This window comes from Leptosomus discolor, chromosome 3 (assembly GCF_034619465.1).
Source record: "Leptosomus discolor isolate bLepDis1 chromosome 3, bLepDis1.hap2, whole genome shotgun sequence".
Taxonomy (NCBI): Eukaryota; Metazoa; Chordata; class Aves; order Leptosomiformes; family Leptosomidae; genus Leptosomus; species Leptosomus discolor.
Window position 1 is genome coordinate 32,869,282 of NC_141393.1, and position 15,495 is coordinate 32,884,776.

General features: G+C 34.3%; 1 protein-coding gene across 2 annotated transcripts in view; it reads left to right on the top strand.

The window, feature by feature from the left end:
* NOVA1 (NOVA alternative splicing regulator 1) overlaps nt 1-15,495 on the top strand; it is a 150,065-nt gene that overhangs the window by 100,198 nt on the left and 34,372 nt on the right. For both annotated transcript variants that reach the window (XM_086462908.1, XM_086462909.1), the window contains exon 3: nt 12,152-12,318. In XM_086462908.1, the coding sequence (XP_086319034.1) occupies nt 12,152-12,318 (167 nt within the window). The remainder of the gene's footprint in view (nt 1-12,151; nt 12,319-15,495) is intronic.

Here is a 15,495-nt window from a genome sequence, read left to right on the forward strand (position 1 = left end):
GCAGGTGCTCCAACCCTCTGACCATCTTGGTAGCCCTCCTCTGGACTCGCTCCAACAGCTCCACGTCTTTCTTGTGTTGGAGGCTTCAGAGCTGCACACAGTAGTACAGGTGAGGTCTCACAAGGGCAGAGTAGAGAGGCGGAATCACCTCCCTTGACCTGCTGACCACCTATCTTTGGATGCAGTCCAGAATGTGGTTGGCTTTCTGGGCTGCAAGTGCACACTGCTAGCTCGTGTTTGTTATTTGATCAGCCTCAGTTTTACCTCGCCTGATGGTTCTGTGAAACAATGCTGAACCCTTTACTTACATAATCCACATTGGACAAAGAGATGAACATCTCCCAGATAATTAAATTCTTATATGCTTTGTAAAGACAAGCCATCTGTGGATTGAAGAATGATGCTTTGAAGGCCTCCATTAAAGGAAGGCATCAGTTTATGCTTATATTTGCTGTCCCCAGAAAATTGACAACTCTGGGAAGTACTTCAGTCAGAGCCTGCACCTTCTCACATTGGACACAAACCTGCAAATCCATAGGGAAATAGGCTTTGTTACTTCCAGCTTCATGGAATTAATTAGGGTTTTTTGATGTTATTTTTCCATGATTCTGTTCTTGTTTTTTCTCAGGAGTGGGGATAAAAAAAAGAGCATTTTTTATCATGCAGAAGTAAACAATCCATGGATTTAGACTGGTTGTCTAAATGGTTGTCTAAGTGTGAGAAGAAGAAATCTCATTAGGGTGGAAAGTTGTTTGTCAAATGGGCAAAACTGATTTCCTTTACTTAAAGCAAAATCTCATGATTGATGGAAGAACAGGGATGGTACTGCATCTGTTATTTCCCATTTTAACATGTATTTTTCTGTTATTAAGTGATTATACACTTTTTAAAATTCTTGTTTATTTAGTGCTAAAATAAATGTCAGCATGAATAAGAATTTCACTCCTATTTCAGGCTGTTTTATTGATTTTGTGGAAAGAAACTTAAAATTAGATTTGGAGGAAAGCAGGAAGGTTTAAAACCTGACGTAGTTCTGATATACTTGGTCAATAATGGGGTGGGGAACAGTGCCCTTACAGCCTCTAAACTGTGAAAACGGAGTATATGTTGTTATTACTGAAGCTTTGTTCAATTAGTGACTTGTTCTGAGTAGGTAAAATTAAAGTTTCGGAAAATATTACTGTGTATAGCTGAGAAACATGGTCTAAATCAATACAAGATATCAATGGACGATTTTCACTTTGTTTATGCTGTTTCTGTCCATGATTAGAAACTATTTACTGCAATTTTTAGTTCTAGGAAAGAATAAATACTTCTTGCTAGGCTTTTGCCTTAAAGTAGTACACAACTCTTCATTTATAATTGTTTGTAGTTGGATCTCTTTCAATTTAGAGAGCTATTTTTTAATATACTTTGCATGTAGCTGCTCCTAGAAACATGTGCTAGACATATTTCAAATACAAATAATGTGTTCCCAACCTTAGCAAGCCATCATACTGCACCTTTTCCACAGATTAGCATTTTGTAACTACTTTCTCCAAGATCCAAAGATACATTTTATTTTGCCAAAAAGGGATGTGAGCAAATGGCTAGTGAATAGTGAACTATGAAATGTTAAAGACTTCACAAGTAATTAAGTTTTGAGGGTTAGAAAAAAATCATTATCTTTACTTATGGCAGGTGACATTATGGAAAAAAAGAAGGGACAGGGGCTCTTAGGCTGTCCCCTCCTCAGGCATGTAAATCCTTTAGAATATTTTCAAACTTACATTCAGCTTAACATACATTCCTGCCTTAGGTTACCTTGGCTTGCTAAGGTATGTGAAAAGTTATACTTTATCCGGGTTGATGATGTCATCTGAATTTGTCAGAATAATATTTAAGAAGCTTATCAGAGGACAACCACCCACTCAGATGCTATTATTTTGGGGGATATAAGATCATAAGTTTTGGGGAGTGTAAATGCTCTTTAATAATCTAACCCTTGCTGGCCAGTGTAATCTTGCTGTAGGAATGCATGTTCCTAAGGCTCTAAATCCTGTGATGGAAAGTGTAGTACCAAGTGTTAACAGGAGTTTTGGAATGGTGTTGGTATTTGTCTCTTCCCTCAACAGAATTACTGGGCTCCAGCTCCTTTCCTGCAGCAAGTGAGAAGTTCTACAGGTGGAGAGGAAGAAAAGAGCAGCAGAATAGCTACTGTACCCTCCATCCTACCCATTCCCAGCAGATCTACCTGCAATGTTCCCCTCTGCTGAAGTAGAGAAGCTCTATGAGCATACCTGGTTTAGTGTTGGGGAAGAAACAGAATTAAGGTTGTTGAGAGCTGGGCCATTCCTGGTACAAAATTCATACAGGTGGTTAGTACAGAATAGCTATTCTTGACGTTGGCATTCTTTGTTTATAATTCTGCTGCCATCCTATAAACTGTCAGACAAATAGAGAAAGGAGACAATTTCATGTGTATTTTTATCAGTAGGGAGCCTGATTTTTGGAGGTGAACTTGTCTTTTCTCTTTGCCTATTCAGGAGAAGAGCTGGTGAGGTTCTTAATTCTGTGAAGTTTGTCTTATGGTACTGCACAGCAGGGCTGTGGAGGAGTATCTGAGCATCAGCAGCTTATGCAAATTCATTAGAAATTCCAGCCCACAGGGAGGCTCTCTGGAAGACAAGCAGTGGAAAAACCCTGCTGCCTTGGAGTCATCTGAGATGCAGATTTCTCTTTCCCACCAATTTCTGAAAAGGTTTTGTGAGCATGATGTTCAGCTCATAGTTTAACTTGGGGAGAGATTTATTCTTTAGACAATTATATGGTAGTTTCATTTCAAGTGGGTTTGTTTATCTCATGTTGGTTTACACAGGTTGCTTGTGTATTTGGGTACACATAACTTTAATTCACAGTGTTGTAATATTCTCTTTGCAAAGTGAAGGTAAATGTTTACTCTGCCTTCCAGGGAAAGTTTTCTAATCACAATGTCAGTGTGTGATTAGATTTGATCATCCTGTTTTAACGCGACATCTTTTATTATTTTTCATTATCAACTGCTTAATAACCTGGCAGTTTCCATCAGAGATAGTATCTTCCACAGATTCATGTTAGAAATGATCATTCTTCTTTCTAGTTTCTGCAGATTTATCTGATTTGCTGTACTGGAAGATTAACAGGTGTCTGCTAGGTAAATAATAAGCACATTTAAGGATGTTAAGGCTTTCTATGTTAAAACATATTTTATGTTTGAGACTTACTGTCTGTGGACTTTCGGTGACTTCAGTGACAATATCCGTAAAGATCTGATAATGACGTTGTGCCTGTTAACATTTTGATTGCATTTACTCCAGACAAATTCTGACACCATTCAGTTTCTAAACAGGAATGCTTGACCCACTCTTCAAAAGGGGAAAAAATACCCTGTTCTTTAGCTCTGTTCTTGATCAGTGAAGTTACACAAGGTAGCTACCCAGATTTTCTCAAATCCAACAGTGTAAACATTGAAATGTAGTGGCATTTGTATAAACATTAAATTGTGACATTATTCTTTTGAAGAGTTGAAAATACTCCCAAAATGACTAGCCCATAAAAAAGGCTCCTTTCTGGACCAGCCATAGTATACCGGTAGGAGATCTTTTGTTCACTTCATCTGATTTTCTTTCTGATGGTGAAAGGGTACAGAAACTAAAGAAAAAGCTAAGGTTCCTAGCCCTCTCTCTTATTAATTTTTTTTTTTTTAAATCTTCTGTGGATTTTTTTAACAGAACATGCCAAAAAATGAATTTCAGCAAGATCTTTAGCTCATTGCTACTGAACTTGCCAAGGCTGTTATATCTACCTCGACTATTTTAAAGGTAATTTTGTACAAGAATGAAAATAGTTCAGCAAATATCTGTGAAGCAGGAATTTTTGAGTGCTTAGGAGAAAAAGAACATGTATCTATGTGATGGCTATAAAAATAGAGAAAGAGCAGCTGTCATCCAGTGCGAAAACTTGTGAAAAGGTTCTATTTAGAAACAGTTCTGCCTACATAACGTTTTCTACTCCTTTTTATTGTGGACTTCTAGATGACAAAAATATTTGTGAATTTATATAAAAAAATCTGCTGGTGGGTGGAAATGATTCTGCCGTTTGGTTTTGGAGGGAAGTATCTCTTTTTATTGACACATCAGTTTACTTCTTACTGCTTCAAAGTCATTTTACATAGTGCCTTACTCCTATACCCAGGCAATGCTTTTGATGTTGTTATATAGCATTAATAGTAATTATTATACTTTTAATATTGAAAGTAATTCAACATTTATGTTGTAGCTGTCTCTGGAAAAAAATACTGTGTTATGTGTGTATATATGTGTGTATGTAGTGAGCCTTTAAGGAACCCCATGTCTAATCTAAGCTAATACACAAAGCTCCCTGTGTAGTTAAGGGTGAGAGCTTCATATCTTTGTGGGATGATTCCATCTGAAGATAGATGGGGTGCACTGTTCATGGACATCCCTGTCTGTCTTAAACAGCTACCTTTAAGTCGATACATACATTTTGGAAAGCTAAATTTAGGGGGGATAAATGCCATTCACAGAAAAAACAACAGGATGTGCTATAAAAGGCTTACAATCTGGAAGTCAGGAAGGAGCTAGAAAGACAAAACAAAAATAACTGTGGCGTACTGAATGCTTGTGCAGTAGTCACAAACTCTTCCTACCTGCTTTCCATATAAACCCTGGACTAGAAGTCCACTGCTGAGGAGCAATGTATTTAATTAAACATATAGAAGCTAAAACCTACTATGAGCAGCACATGGATTTGGACTAGCATTTAGAGAGGAAAACAGAAGGAGCAAGGTACGAAAAGGTTTTATGTCTGTGTATGCACATGTGTGTTTGTGTCCATTCTATATGTGTGTTATAATGACTGCATCAAAATAGGATGTTATCCTAGTTTTGACATGACAGCATTCTTCCTAGTCTGAAAACATAAGGTGTGTGCATCCTTGTCTCTTTTCTTATATTTATGGACTGGTATGTAGAATAATTCATATGATACAGTTGCTGTAGTGTGTTTGTCTACATTTTATCCCTACCTGAAATTACTGTTGTCTCTAGTGTTCATCTTGAACACTATAGCTAAAGGTGATTTCTTGCAGCATCATGACTTAAATTAATAAGCGTTCAGTGGTAATAAGCATATATATATATATATATATATAAAAAAATACACATGAAATTACAAAAATTTTAATAGATTATTTAATCTAAACCTTGAGTATAGCTCATTACCTGAAATTTGGTATGTGTTTCCTCCGAACAGATACGTAATAATGAATGTATTAGGTGATTTGATTTCTCGAGCAACTGGCCTTATATGGGTGGATTTTCCAAAGCTTTTCACAGGCTTTTAAACTATGGAACTTGATAAATATTTTTGAGGAGAAAAGCTCCCTTGGTGATTTGAACTGTTATCACTCTAAATTATAAGATGTATCAGTTCCTACAATTTGTCAAAGTATATTTTACTGTTTAAATGTGTGGTTTTTTTCCTTTGGTAATTGTATGTGTAGGAGGCACTATTAACAAAGGTTCATATTACTACAGTGTAGTGTAAAAGCTGTAATTGCCAACTGAACATTACTTTGCATGAAAAATATTCTTAAGTGGTTTTGTTGATAGGAAAATTCGTTCCAGATATCTTAAAAACCACATGTACTTCTTTTTCTTTATATCTTGTGGTCCTCTCCTGAAAATAAGGTCAACTCTTTTTTTTTTTTTTTTTTTTCTCTTCTCCTCCAGCAGATTTGGTCTTGTGGTGGTATTGTGTGTGCTTGGTTTTTGATGATTTTGAAAGCTTTTGCTTCTCAGAGACTGCATTTTTGTCAGATTTAGGTATTGGATTTTTGTTAACGTGTTTGTTTATTTATTTAGATTCTTACTGTTCACTGATAGGGGAAAAATGGTAACTGTGTACAACATTCCAAGCATCTTAATAAACTTAAAATTATATGAATAAGCAAAATATTGTATTACATTATTAGAAAATATTTATAAGCACCATAATGGCAAGGCCATTTCCTTTTGAAAAAGCGTGTTTGTAGGAGTCAGAAGCATATTGCTGTCCATCAGCCATGTTACCATTGTTAAGAAAAAAATGAAGAGAAAAATAGAAACAGATTTCAGAGAATGATAGCAGAGAATTTGGGGGCCCTAACACATCTTATGTTTTTTAATAGATGGAACATTTAAACAGCAATTAATAAATTTAAATATTTTGTATTTTGTTTAAATTCTATATTTTGTATTCCCAGTGGTTTTTTTCATTATTTTGTTCTTGAGGACAGAGATCTATAGGAAATATGTTCACTTTCCAACTTAAGGAAACTGAAGATGAGAAGATGACATTTAGTTTAGCCTATTTACCGAATAATTTGGGAGGTAGAAGGGAAAATTAATAGGGAGTTGCTTCCACAAATATTATTTCAGTGAAATTCTTCTCTAACATACAATTGAATAACAGCAAAATGTAAAAATTCTTCTTGATTCCTTTCTAACTGCTTTTACAGTTAGATGTGAATGTTATGATGGAATTGTGTGGGTTTTGATTTTGTTTGTTTAAACAGTAGTTCATTTGTTATAGAGAATTTTACAAATAATATGATAAGACAACCATTTCCCCAAACAAATTGAATGAAAACATAGTGCTTCTGTCCATGATTTGACATCTTTCTTAGTTCAACACGTTTTATTTTCCAGAAAGTGCTTTCCCAAAGCATGATTAGGCTGTGCTCACTTTCATTGCAGCCCTTTTTCATCGATTTACACATACACTTTCTCTTGGGGTGTTTCTCATCTAAGTAACACTCCTTCATGAAACAATAGCAAGACACAATCTCTGGCCTTTGCTTTTGGTTTTGGGGAAATTTATCAGCTTTTGCAGTGGAATCTACAGGGGTTTTATGAATAACTCTTAAATAAAGAAAAGTAGTTATAATCCTTGTTTTCTGTCTTACACATAACAGTATAATAATCAGTAATTCCTCATCTCTCTCATATATAAATTTAATTTTGGGGAAATCGTCATCAAATCCTTAGCCGATATCCAACAAAACTTTCCATTCAAGGGATTGTTTGCTTTGTAAGATGACTCATCATCCCTTCTAAGCCTTTAATAATTGAGGTTTGGGGGGTTTTCCTTTTATTTAAATCTTTTTCATTTCATAGGTTTCTCTCTGACATGAGAATAATCTGTTTCTTCAGACTCATAACTATGTCAAACCTGAATTCATCTAGTTCACTCTTGTGACCAGAGCAAAATGCACTGTAAACTTGAAGGTTTCATGTAACTCTGAGAACTCTTACAATTCATACCTTTTACAGAATTTTTAAACATGATTCATTTGAATATATGAATTCTATTGAAGGGATCACTTAAAGTAAAACAAATTGGTATACATGTGGGTATGAATATGTATATGCATACGTATGTGCATGGCTATCCATATGACACTGTAATAGGCATGTTATCAATAGGAGTTCAGCAGTCAGTTTCTCCTGCTAAGGCTTCCTGCGTGCACCTGATAAGAAAATGTTAGATGACTGATGTTACAGGACCCCAAATTCTAACGGTTTTTTTTTTTTGCAGATTTCAGCAAATCACATGCATAGATGCACGTCCTTGATAGTAATCAGAACTGTTAACGTGTTTCAAGAAATCGACCACTTCTAACTTCCTGATTTTATTAGGTTCTTGGCTCATGTAAGGTATAATGTAACTGCAGAAAACATTAATAGCTAGAATTTCAGGAGGAGTAATTACAGATGAAACTTTAAAGGGAACAGTTTATTTTTCTCTGAAAGAAGAGTGGAGCTTTAGAGAAGCTAAATGTGTCCAACAAGTACTCTTGAAATTTAAAATCATAGTTAAGGATGCTCTGGTTTTATTGCAGAGATGTCAAGAAGATTTTTACAGGATGATATTTATTTCCTTTCAATTTCATAGATTCACTTCAATATTGTCTTCTTTTATTCAGCTATTTTTCTTGCCATTAAAATTACTATTTTAATTTTTAGTCAGGGAAGTTTAAATTTAACTCCCTATTTGCGTAAATGTTCTTGGCAAACAGTTCCAAAATTATTTTGTCTAGATGAAAACAAATGTAGAACATCAATGCTCTGGAACTTCTACCAGACTTTGTTTTCCCTTTCAGTTTGGGAAGTCTTTTAGATCATCAAGCTTTTCTTTGAGAGTGCCATCTTTCTGTCTGTGATGAATATGGGAATAGGCTCTATATTAAGACCAATTAATTCTCTCTCAAGAAATGAAGGTAAAAGGACAGGAGGGAGTTAAGGACCGAAGGAGAAAACTGTCTTGTTGAGATTTCTGTGATAGTTGGCACTTACATGGGGTGTTCTTGTTTGTTGCGTTTAAGATTGTGTACATTTTGTCATTTATATGACAAAGGTTTTTCGTATCTGGCATTGTGAAATATTGCCAATACTTGAATAAAACATATTTTATTGTCTGACTTCCATTTGCTGAGGTCTTATGCAGGTGTAGACAGGAAATATTATATGCAAGGAAGAGTTTATCTGATTTTCTTGTTAAGCACGTTATTGACGTTTTTTACGTTGCTTGAGCATGGTGTCAGAATGCAGTCCTGTTTTATCAAGAGCTTTTGCAAGATCAGTTTTAGGCTATAGCAGTTGGTGGTAGTGTCATATAGAATCCCACTCTACAGGCTGTTTGATCATGGGTCACAAAGCTAAATGTATGTGACATTAGGGTTAGTGGACTGCTGTACTATGAGTTGTCAAATAAAAATCTTAATGCAAATCAGCGATGAGAGATTGTAGTGCAGCCTCTCATTTAGTTAAGGTTTTAACTTTGGCTTCTCTGTCAGGTTTTCCCTTTCAGTGTCAAAGAAATTGGCATGGTACACTAGAAAAATATAAAGAGAATTATTTAGTGGATGTATTGGGATTACCTTGGGCTGATAATGCATTGTGGGTTTTAGGTTTTTAAATACTCCTTAAGATTGATGTAAAAGCCCAATGAAAAGTATTTGGAGTCATATAAATGCCAGACAGTCCTTTCTGAAAGGTACAGTGTGTTTCCTGAAACATTTCAACTAATGTTCATAAAATACGGAAGCACGTTTAACATTTTGTGAGTGTTTCTGTGAATACAGTAGAAGTCTTACACATTGAATCAGTGTCTTTTAAGAAAACACTCAAAAGTTTAATGGTAACCATGTAGAGATGTAAGCCTGTTAAGTATAGAAATAAAACCACTGAAAGCATTAGGGTCCCTTATCCTGTTGAATCTTCTAGCATTTATTCTAATGGTTGTTTTAAAAGCTGTATCAGTTGTCTAACAAGTAAATAACAACCTTCTCAGAGAAAAAGCTTGTGGTCTGTTGTTTTGAAGTTCTTGATAAAATCAGTGTGATGTGGTTGCCAAGGATATTTGCCAGAAGTAAAATTTTAGGTAGTTAAAGGAGGTAGAAGGAAGAAGGAAAGATTAAAATAAAGTTATTGCAAGCTGTTTAGTTTCTAGGCCTGACTAACTTATTAGATTTCAGAACAGGTTTTTATTTAGTTGCTTTTAAATTGCCTGATGGCTGCTAATGGTTTCTTTCCCTCCCCCATGGACCTGCAAAGAAAAAGATTATTTTATATAATGCCATATCTGTTTTCATATTTAAAAACTAGGCCCCGAATATTTCCCCTTAAAAGATAAACAGAACGAAAGATTGAGTAAGTCTTCTTTTTTCTCTGTTACCTTTAAAAATCTGGTTTTGGTGAGCAGTACAAGATTTTTCTTATTTTAATTTTGATAAGAAAAAGTTAAAACATACATGTGCAAATTGAATTTTAATTCTGATATAGGAGGAAAGAAACCACATTTTACTTGCTGAAAAACAGAGCACATACAAATACTGAGTAATTTACTTGGGTTTCTTAGAAAAAGTAAACATGAAAAGATTATATCAACATCAGCAGCAGCATGTATATAGATACATGCTTTTCCTGTTTTCCAGCCACATGCAAACATTGCCTTCAGTATTCTTGAACATATGTAAAAAATTTTTCTGTATTTTTGAATGTACAGAGATGATGACCACCTGCTCTAAGTTTAGTCATTTTCTGTGGCAGAATTATTCTTCTCTTGTATATGTTTTATCTCTTCGTATGTAAAATGTAATATACAATACATGACCGTACTCTGATTTGAATTGTAAATAATTTAAAAAATATAATGGTTTTGGATTGGCTATGTTTGTACACACAAAAAAATAAATAGAAAGGAAGTGATTGTTTAGTAATTCGGCTTTCTCTAAGTCAGTTATTTTAAAAATGAGATCTGTATTTCAAATACATACTTTGAAAATTGCATGACAAAAAGTATGCATATAGTTGGCTGAGCTTTTGTTCGCAGAAACATGAAAAAAAGAGAGGATGCAACTGTTAAAAAACTGAAAATGATAAATAATCTGACAGTTTACTTTGGACACTAATAGAACCTAAAAGCTTTTAAAATTACAGAAATTTCACCAACTTTAGTGATTCATAGGATTATTTTTGTTAAACAAGTTGGTCATATAGCTGGCAGTTTTTCTTTTGTATGACTCTTGTAAAATATTATACTGTTATCTGAATGAAAAGCTGTTAGAGTTGTGTCAAGGAATATGACAACATCACTTCAGAAGATTAAAGCAAATCCCAACTGTACATGTATGCGATTTCTCCATGCTTTTTTTTCAACCTTTATTTTATTGATGTAACCCTCGAAGAAAATGTGCTACTCTTGTGGTATCTTACTCTGTGAAATGTGCTTTTGAACAATTGTATTTCTTCATGGAACGGTGATTTCTGTTTACCGCATCCTGGTTTATACCCACTAAAATGCAGAGTGTTTGGTCTGCGGTATGATATAAAGCATATTTTTATTACGTAGCACCTTCTAAAATAACACAGATTGTAGAATACCCTTTAGTCATTTAGTGTCAAGTCTAATGAAATTCCTATTTAGCATCGACTGTTTTCCTTTCAAATGTTTTGACAGTAGTTATCCCTGTTAAGTGCTCGCCCTATTAGGCTCGGTAGCTTGGACGTAACTTGATCTGTGTTTTGTTTCAGTCTGTTGTCTGCTGACCTAGAGAACACTTGCATTAGCTGCATTGATCCATCCACATCACATCTCATCATTTAGGAGACAATTAATACTGCCGTGTAAAGACTCCCCAGAGAATTTTCTTAGAGCTGGATTGCTTTACACAGAAACCACAGGAGTTGTTTGCAAAAGGGGGAGAAGACAAATAGGAGGAATAAAAAAAAAAAAAGGCATTAAGAAAGCTTCGTCTAGGAACCGAGTTTCGTTTCCCGTGGTGCCTTTCACTCATGTAATTCAAACTCCCTTTTTTGATGGACTGTTTGGGGATGAGGGGGAGAGAGAAAAAAAAGGGAAATAAAAAAAAAAAGCTGTGCTTTGAAGTTGATTTGTGGAAAAGACATTATAAAAGGTCACATAAATGTTCTAAAAATCTTACTCTTAAGAAATACACATTTCATTGTGATACTTGTATAACTTGCTGTTAAAAACGTAATTGTTTTAACTTTATATTTTTGTCTCAAGGATTACTAACCTGGCACCTTTTGATATACCGATTGACATGTTTTAATCCTAATGATAATTATTTTTAAATAACATTTTAATAGAGACAAAATGTTTGTTTCTCATTCTATCAGTTTTGCTGTAGTTTCTACCACAAGCGCTGAATTTTGGTGTAGTCTGATACTGTTTCTTAGGAATTGTAAGTGTACATGAATACATTTAGTTAATGAGCAGGCAGAGGTCTTAGTGTGCTGTTTCAACTTTTGGTAGTGAAATATTCAGTCTTTAGAGATCATCTCTTCTTTTTTCCCCCCTTCTAACTTATAGTATCCAGATTGGCTTGGAAAGTTATGTGTTTGTAGGATCTACACAAACAGAACTTGTTTAAAACATCTACAGATCATCAGTATGTCAACTTTTGGAAATCTCTCCTTTTGTTTGTATGTTTATAGAGGTATTGTTAGTTGGTTTTGCAAGGCTGCTTTTGAGTGCCATCTTTATGTCCTAATTGAAGCATAATTGAAGAATCCACTTCATTTAGATCAACTTTTGGTATTTGCAGGTACTACAGAGCGGGTGTGTCTGATCCAGGGAACAGTTGAAGCACTAAATGCAGTTCATGGCTTCATTGCAGAGAAGATTCGAGAAATGCCTCAAAATGTGGCCAAGACAGAGCCTGTCAGCATTCTACAGCCTCAGACCACTGTTAATCCAGACCGCATCAAACAAGTGAGTTTTTGGTTGGGAATAGAGAGTCACAGCAGCTCCTTGGAAGTCTTAAAACTTTAAGGCTGCAAGGGGTCAACATAATGTGTTCTTTAAGAAAATATTATTTTACCCTTTAGTAATTTGCTGGTCCTCTTTTTCCTTGTACTTACATGTTCCATGTTTCTCAGCAGTTCTTTTAGACAGTGTTTTATAAGTTTCAATGCCACACTCTAATGTGTTTCTTTCATAGACCTTTCTTTACTGTATAAGGATGTAACCTTATACATAACCATATAAAGATCATAACCTTACTTATACTGTATAAACTTTCAGGTTCTAGTTAAAGGTCTCTGAATTTTAATCTTAAACCTCTTTGTAAATCTTTAGCATTACTAAAAATCACAGATTAACTGAATGTTTCCTACTTTTATGTACAGAAAATAAAATTTTAAATGTTAATTTTTTTTAGACCCTATATTAGATACTTTAAAATCTTACCTGTAAGAACTTGAAAATATAAAAATAATTTAATTGGGATGTTTTCTACAGTTCCTTTTTATGTTATTTTTGACATCTTTTTGCCTGTTTTACATTGACTTCTTTCAAAATCTATGAGCAATGCAAAATACATTTGCAAGGTATTATTGGTCTAGTATTCATTAGTCCTTTATATTTTCTAGAACAATTTTAATTTTTTAAAAAATTGCCCTGTAAGGAGAATGTAAAATGTGTGTCATACAGGAGTTAAAATTATTTTCCATTGTACTGAATAAGAAAAAGATGAAGAAAGAAATGAATGAACATTAGTAAAATTTTGTCTTGTCTCTCTATCCTATATAGGATAGATTTTAGTTTCTCACCTGTCCTATATGGGAAAAGATTGTTTCGTCCTTCTGCACTGGCAGGATTCAGTGTCCTATAAAGTAATTTGGTAACTGTATGCAATTACTTTACTTTGTATATAGTGACATACACAGAATGCTTATATGAAGATGTGTTTGAACAGGATGAGTTTGGAATGATCAGACTGCTTTAGATGGATGAAACTGTGCATAAGCCTTTGTATATGATTTCTAATATTTACTTCTATATTATCTTTTCTGTATACGTGATACTTATACATAAAAATATTCTAGATAATTTATAAGAAATACTAAAAGGAAAAGCCCCAATTTTACAGGACTAATTTCTCAATTGTTAGACATGAAAATGGTTATGCCCGAGACAGATAAAAGCTGAGGTGATCTATATTTTGAATGGTTTTTCTGCTCATAAAATGTTAGATTTTATGCCAGTACTTCTTAAACCAATGAGAAATTAGTGTACTCTATTACAATAAAAAGTGGTTTTTCCCCTTTGCAAAGAAATTAAGATAATTTTTAGGTAAGTCAGTAAGATCCTGAGAAACTAGGTTACAGAGCTGTATAATGACACGCCTAAATACTTCCTGTCTTGCATCTGAAGTTGATACAACTTGTCCACAGTTCTTCTCCAGAAAACTTATTTGTAAAGTTGTTGAGGGTTTTTTTAAAATTTTGTTTTGTTTTGTTCTGGTTTGGTTGTTTGGTTTGGGGTTTGATGTTTTGGGTTTTTTTATTTTTTATTTTTTTAAAGCACAATTCCATGTTTGGAATGTTGAATTAAACTCTGGAGGGATGGATTAGTGAACAGAGCCTGAGGCTAGTGAAGTTAAGACACATACTAAATACAATGTATAACTTGCAAGACTGTTATTTAGTGACTGGCTGTACATTGTAAAATTTTGATATATTACCTGTATACATACAGGTGCATAATAATATGACTGCAATTATTTGGAGATATGCATGTGCATATGTTGAGCAGTTTTAACCACTTCTCTTTTGATGAAGCAACATCTATTCATGATAAATTGATACACTATAAATATTGACTCAACAAATCTAAAATCTAAAATCCATTATTCTCACCAAGAAGTGAAATTGTCAGCTTAGTTCTTAGATAGTTTGCATTGAAGTAATCTATAATTTAATGTTAGAAAATCCTGTATCTTAATGAAAGATGCCATACCTTGACTTAAGAAATTAAAAGGATAATATTTTGTAACAGGTAATCGTGATCTAGAAGGCCAGTGCTATTTTTTTAATAGCAGACAGATCGTAATTTTATTAAAATAATCAGGATAATGTATAATGCAAATCATTTTGAACATGGCAAAAAAAAAAATAAAGCCTTATGAATTACAATTTCCTCTTTTACACAAACTTTTACATGTTTCTTTCTGTCTTAGAGTATTACTCAAGAACTTTGGCACCCAAAGTATTATGTTGCAGGTTGAAGAAAGTAGACTTAACATTTGAGATTGAGAGTTGATTTGAAATAATAAATTTTATCTTCATTAGAAACTTTGAAGATATTTCTGTTGATTTTCTAGCTATTTTTACCAAAAAAAAAAAAAAAAAAGAAAAAAGGTAGGTTTCTGCCCATGGATGAAGATACCTGTAGTTAAAGCTTTTCAATGCCACCCATGTCTGTATGAGCATGCACCTCACATTTCTCTGTTGTAATTTCTTTGTCCTGGGCTGCTTTACCAACACTCGCCTCAGAGAAGCGAGCTAAGAAAGGAAATCTCTTCTGTCTACAGTTTCAATGAAGAAAGACTAGGTAAACCCTTTGCTGACTGCTTGAGCTTCAGAACTTTCTGTCTTCAGGAAAGGCACGGGTATACACAGAGGCTGAGTCTGGCCTGGCATTTCTCTTTACTAATGCAAGTCACTATCCAAACATTCTGTTCTCTCTAACTTCAAGTTTTTCAGCTTCAGCAGATTTGCAAACAAGTCTATCTGGTTCCTTTTGAGCCTTCTTTGCATTTTTCTACATCTCCTACTCCTGTGGACTTATCAGTATATACCCAGGTAGTTCTCTCCTCCAAGCAGGTCTGATAGATATTTAATTGACAAATGTTTTCATCTTTTATCTCCATATAACATGGGCAATCTCTTAATGGATGTCAGCCATCTGCTGTTTCTATGTATCATTTGACAATAACCAACTGATTCCTGTGCCCTTTTACTTCCTGGAAACTGCTATGAGCACCTAATTTCCTTTTTCTCTCTTCATTAGTTGAATTGTCACACCAGATCTTTCAGACCAAATTGTAACCCAGGGTAACAGAATACAGTTTTCATAAAGTGATCAGGAGCCTGAGCTGTTTCAGCT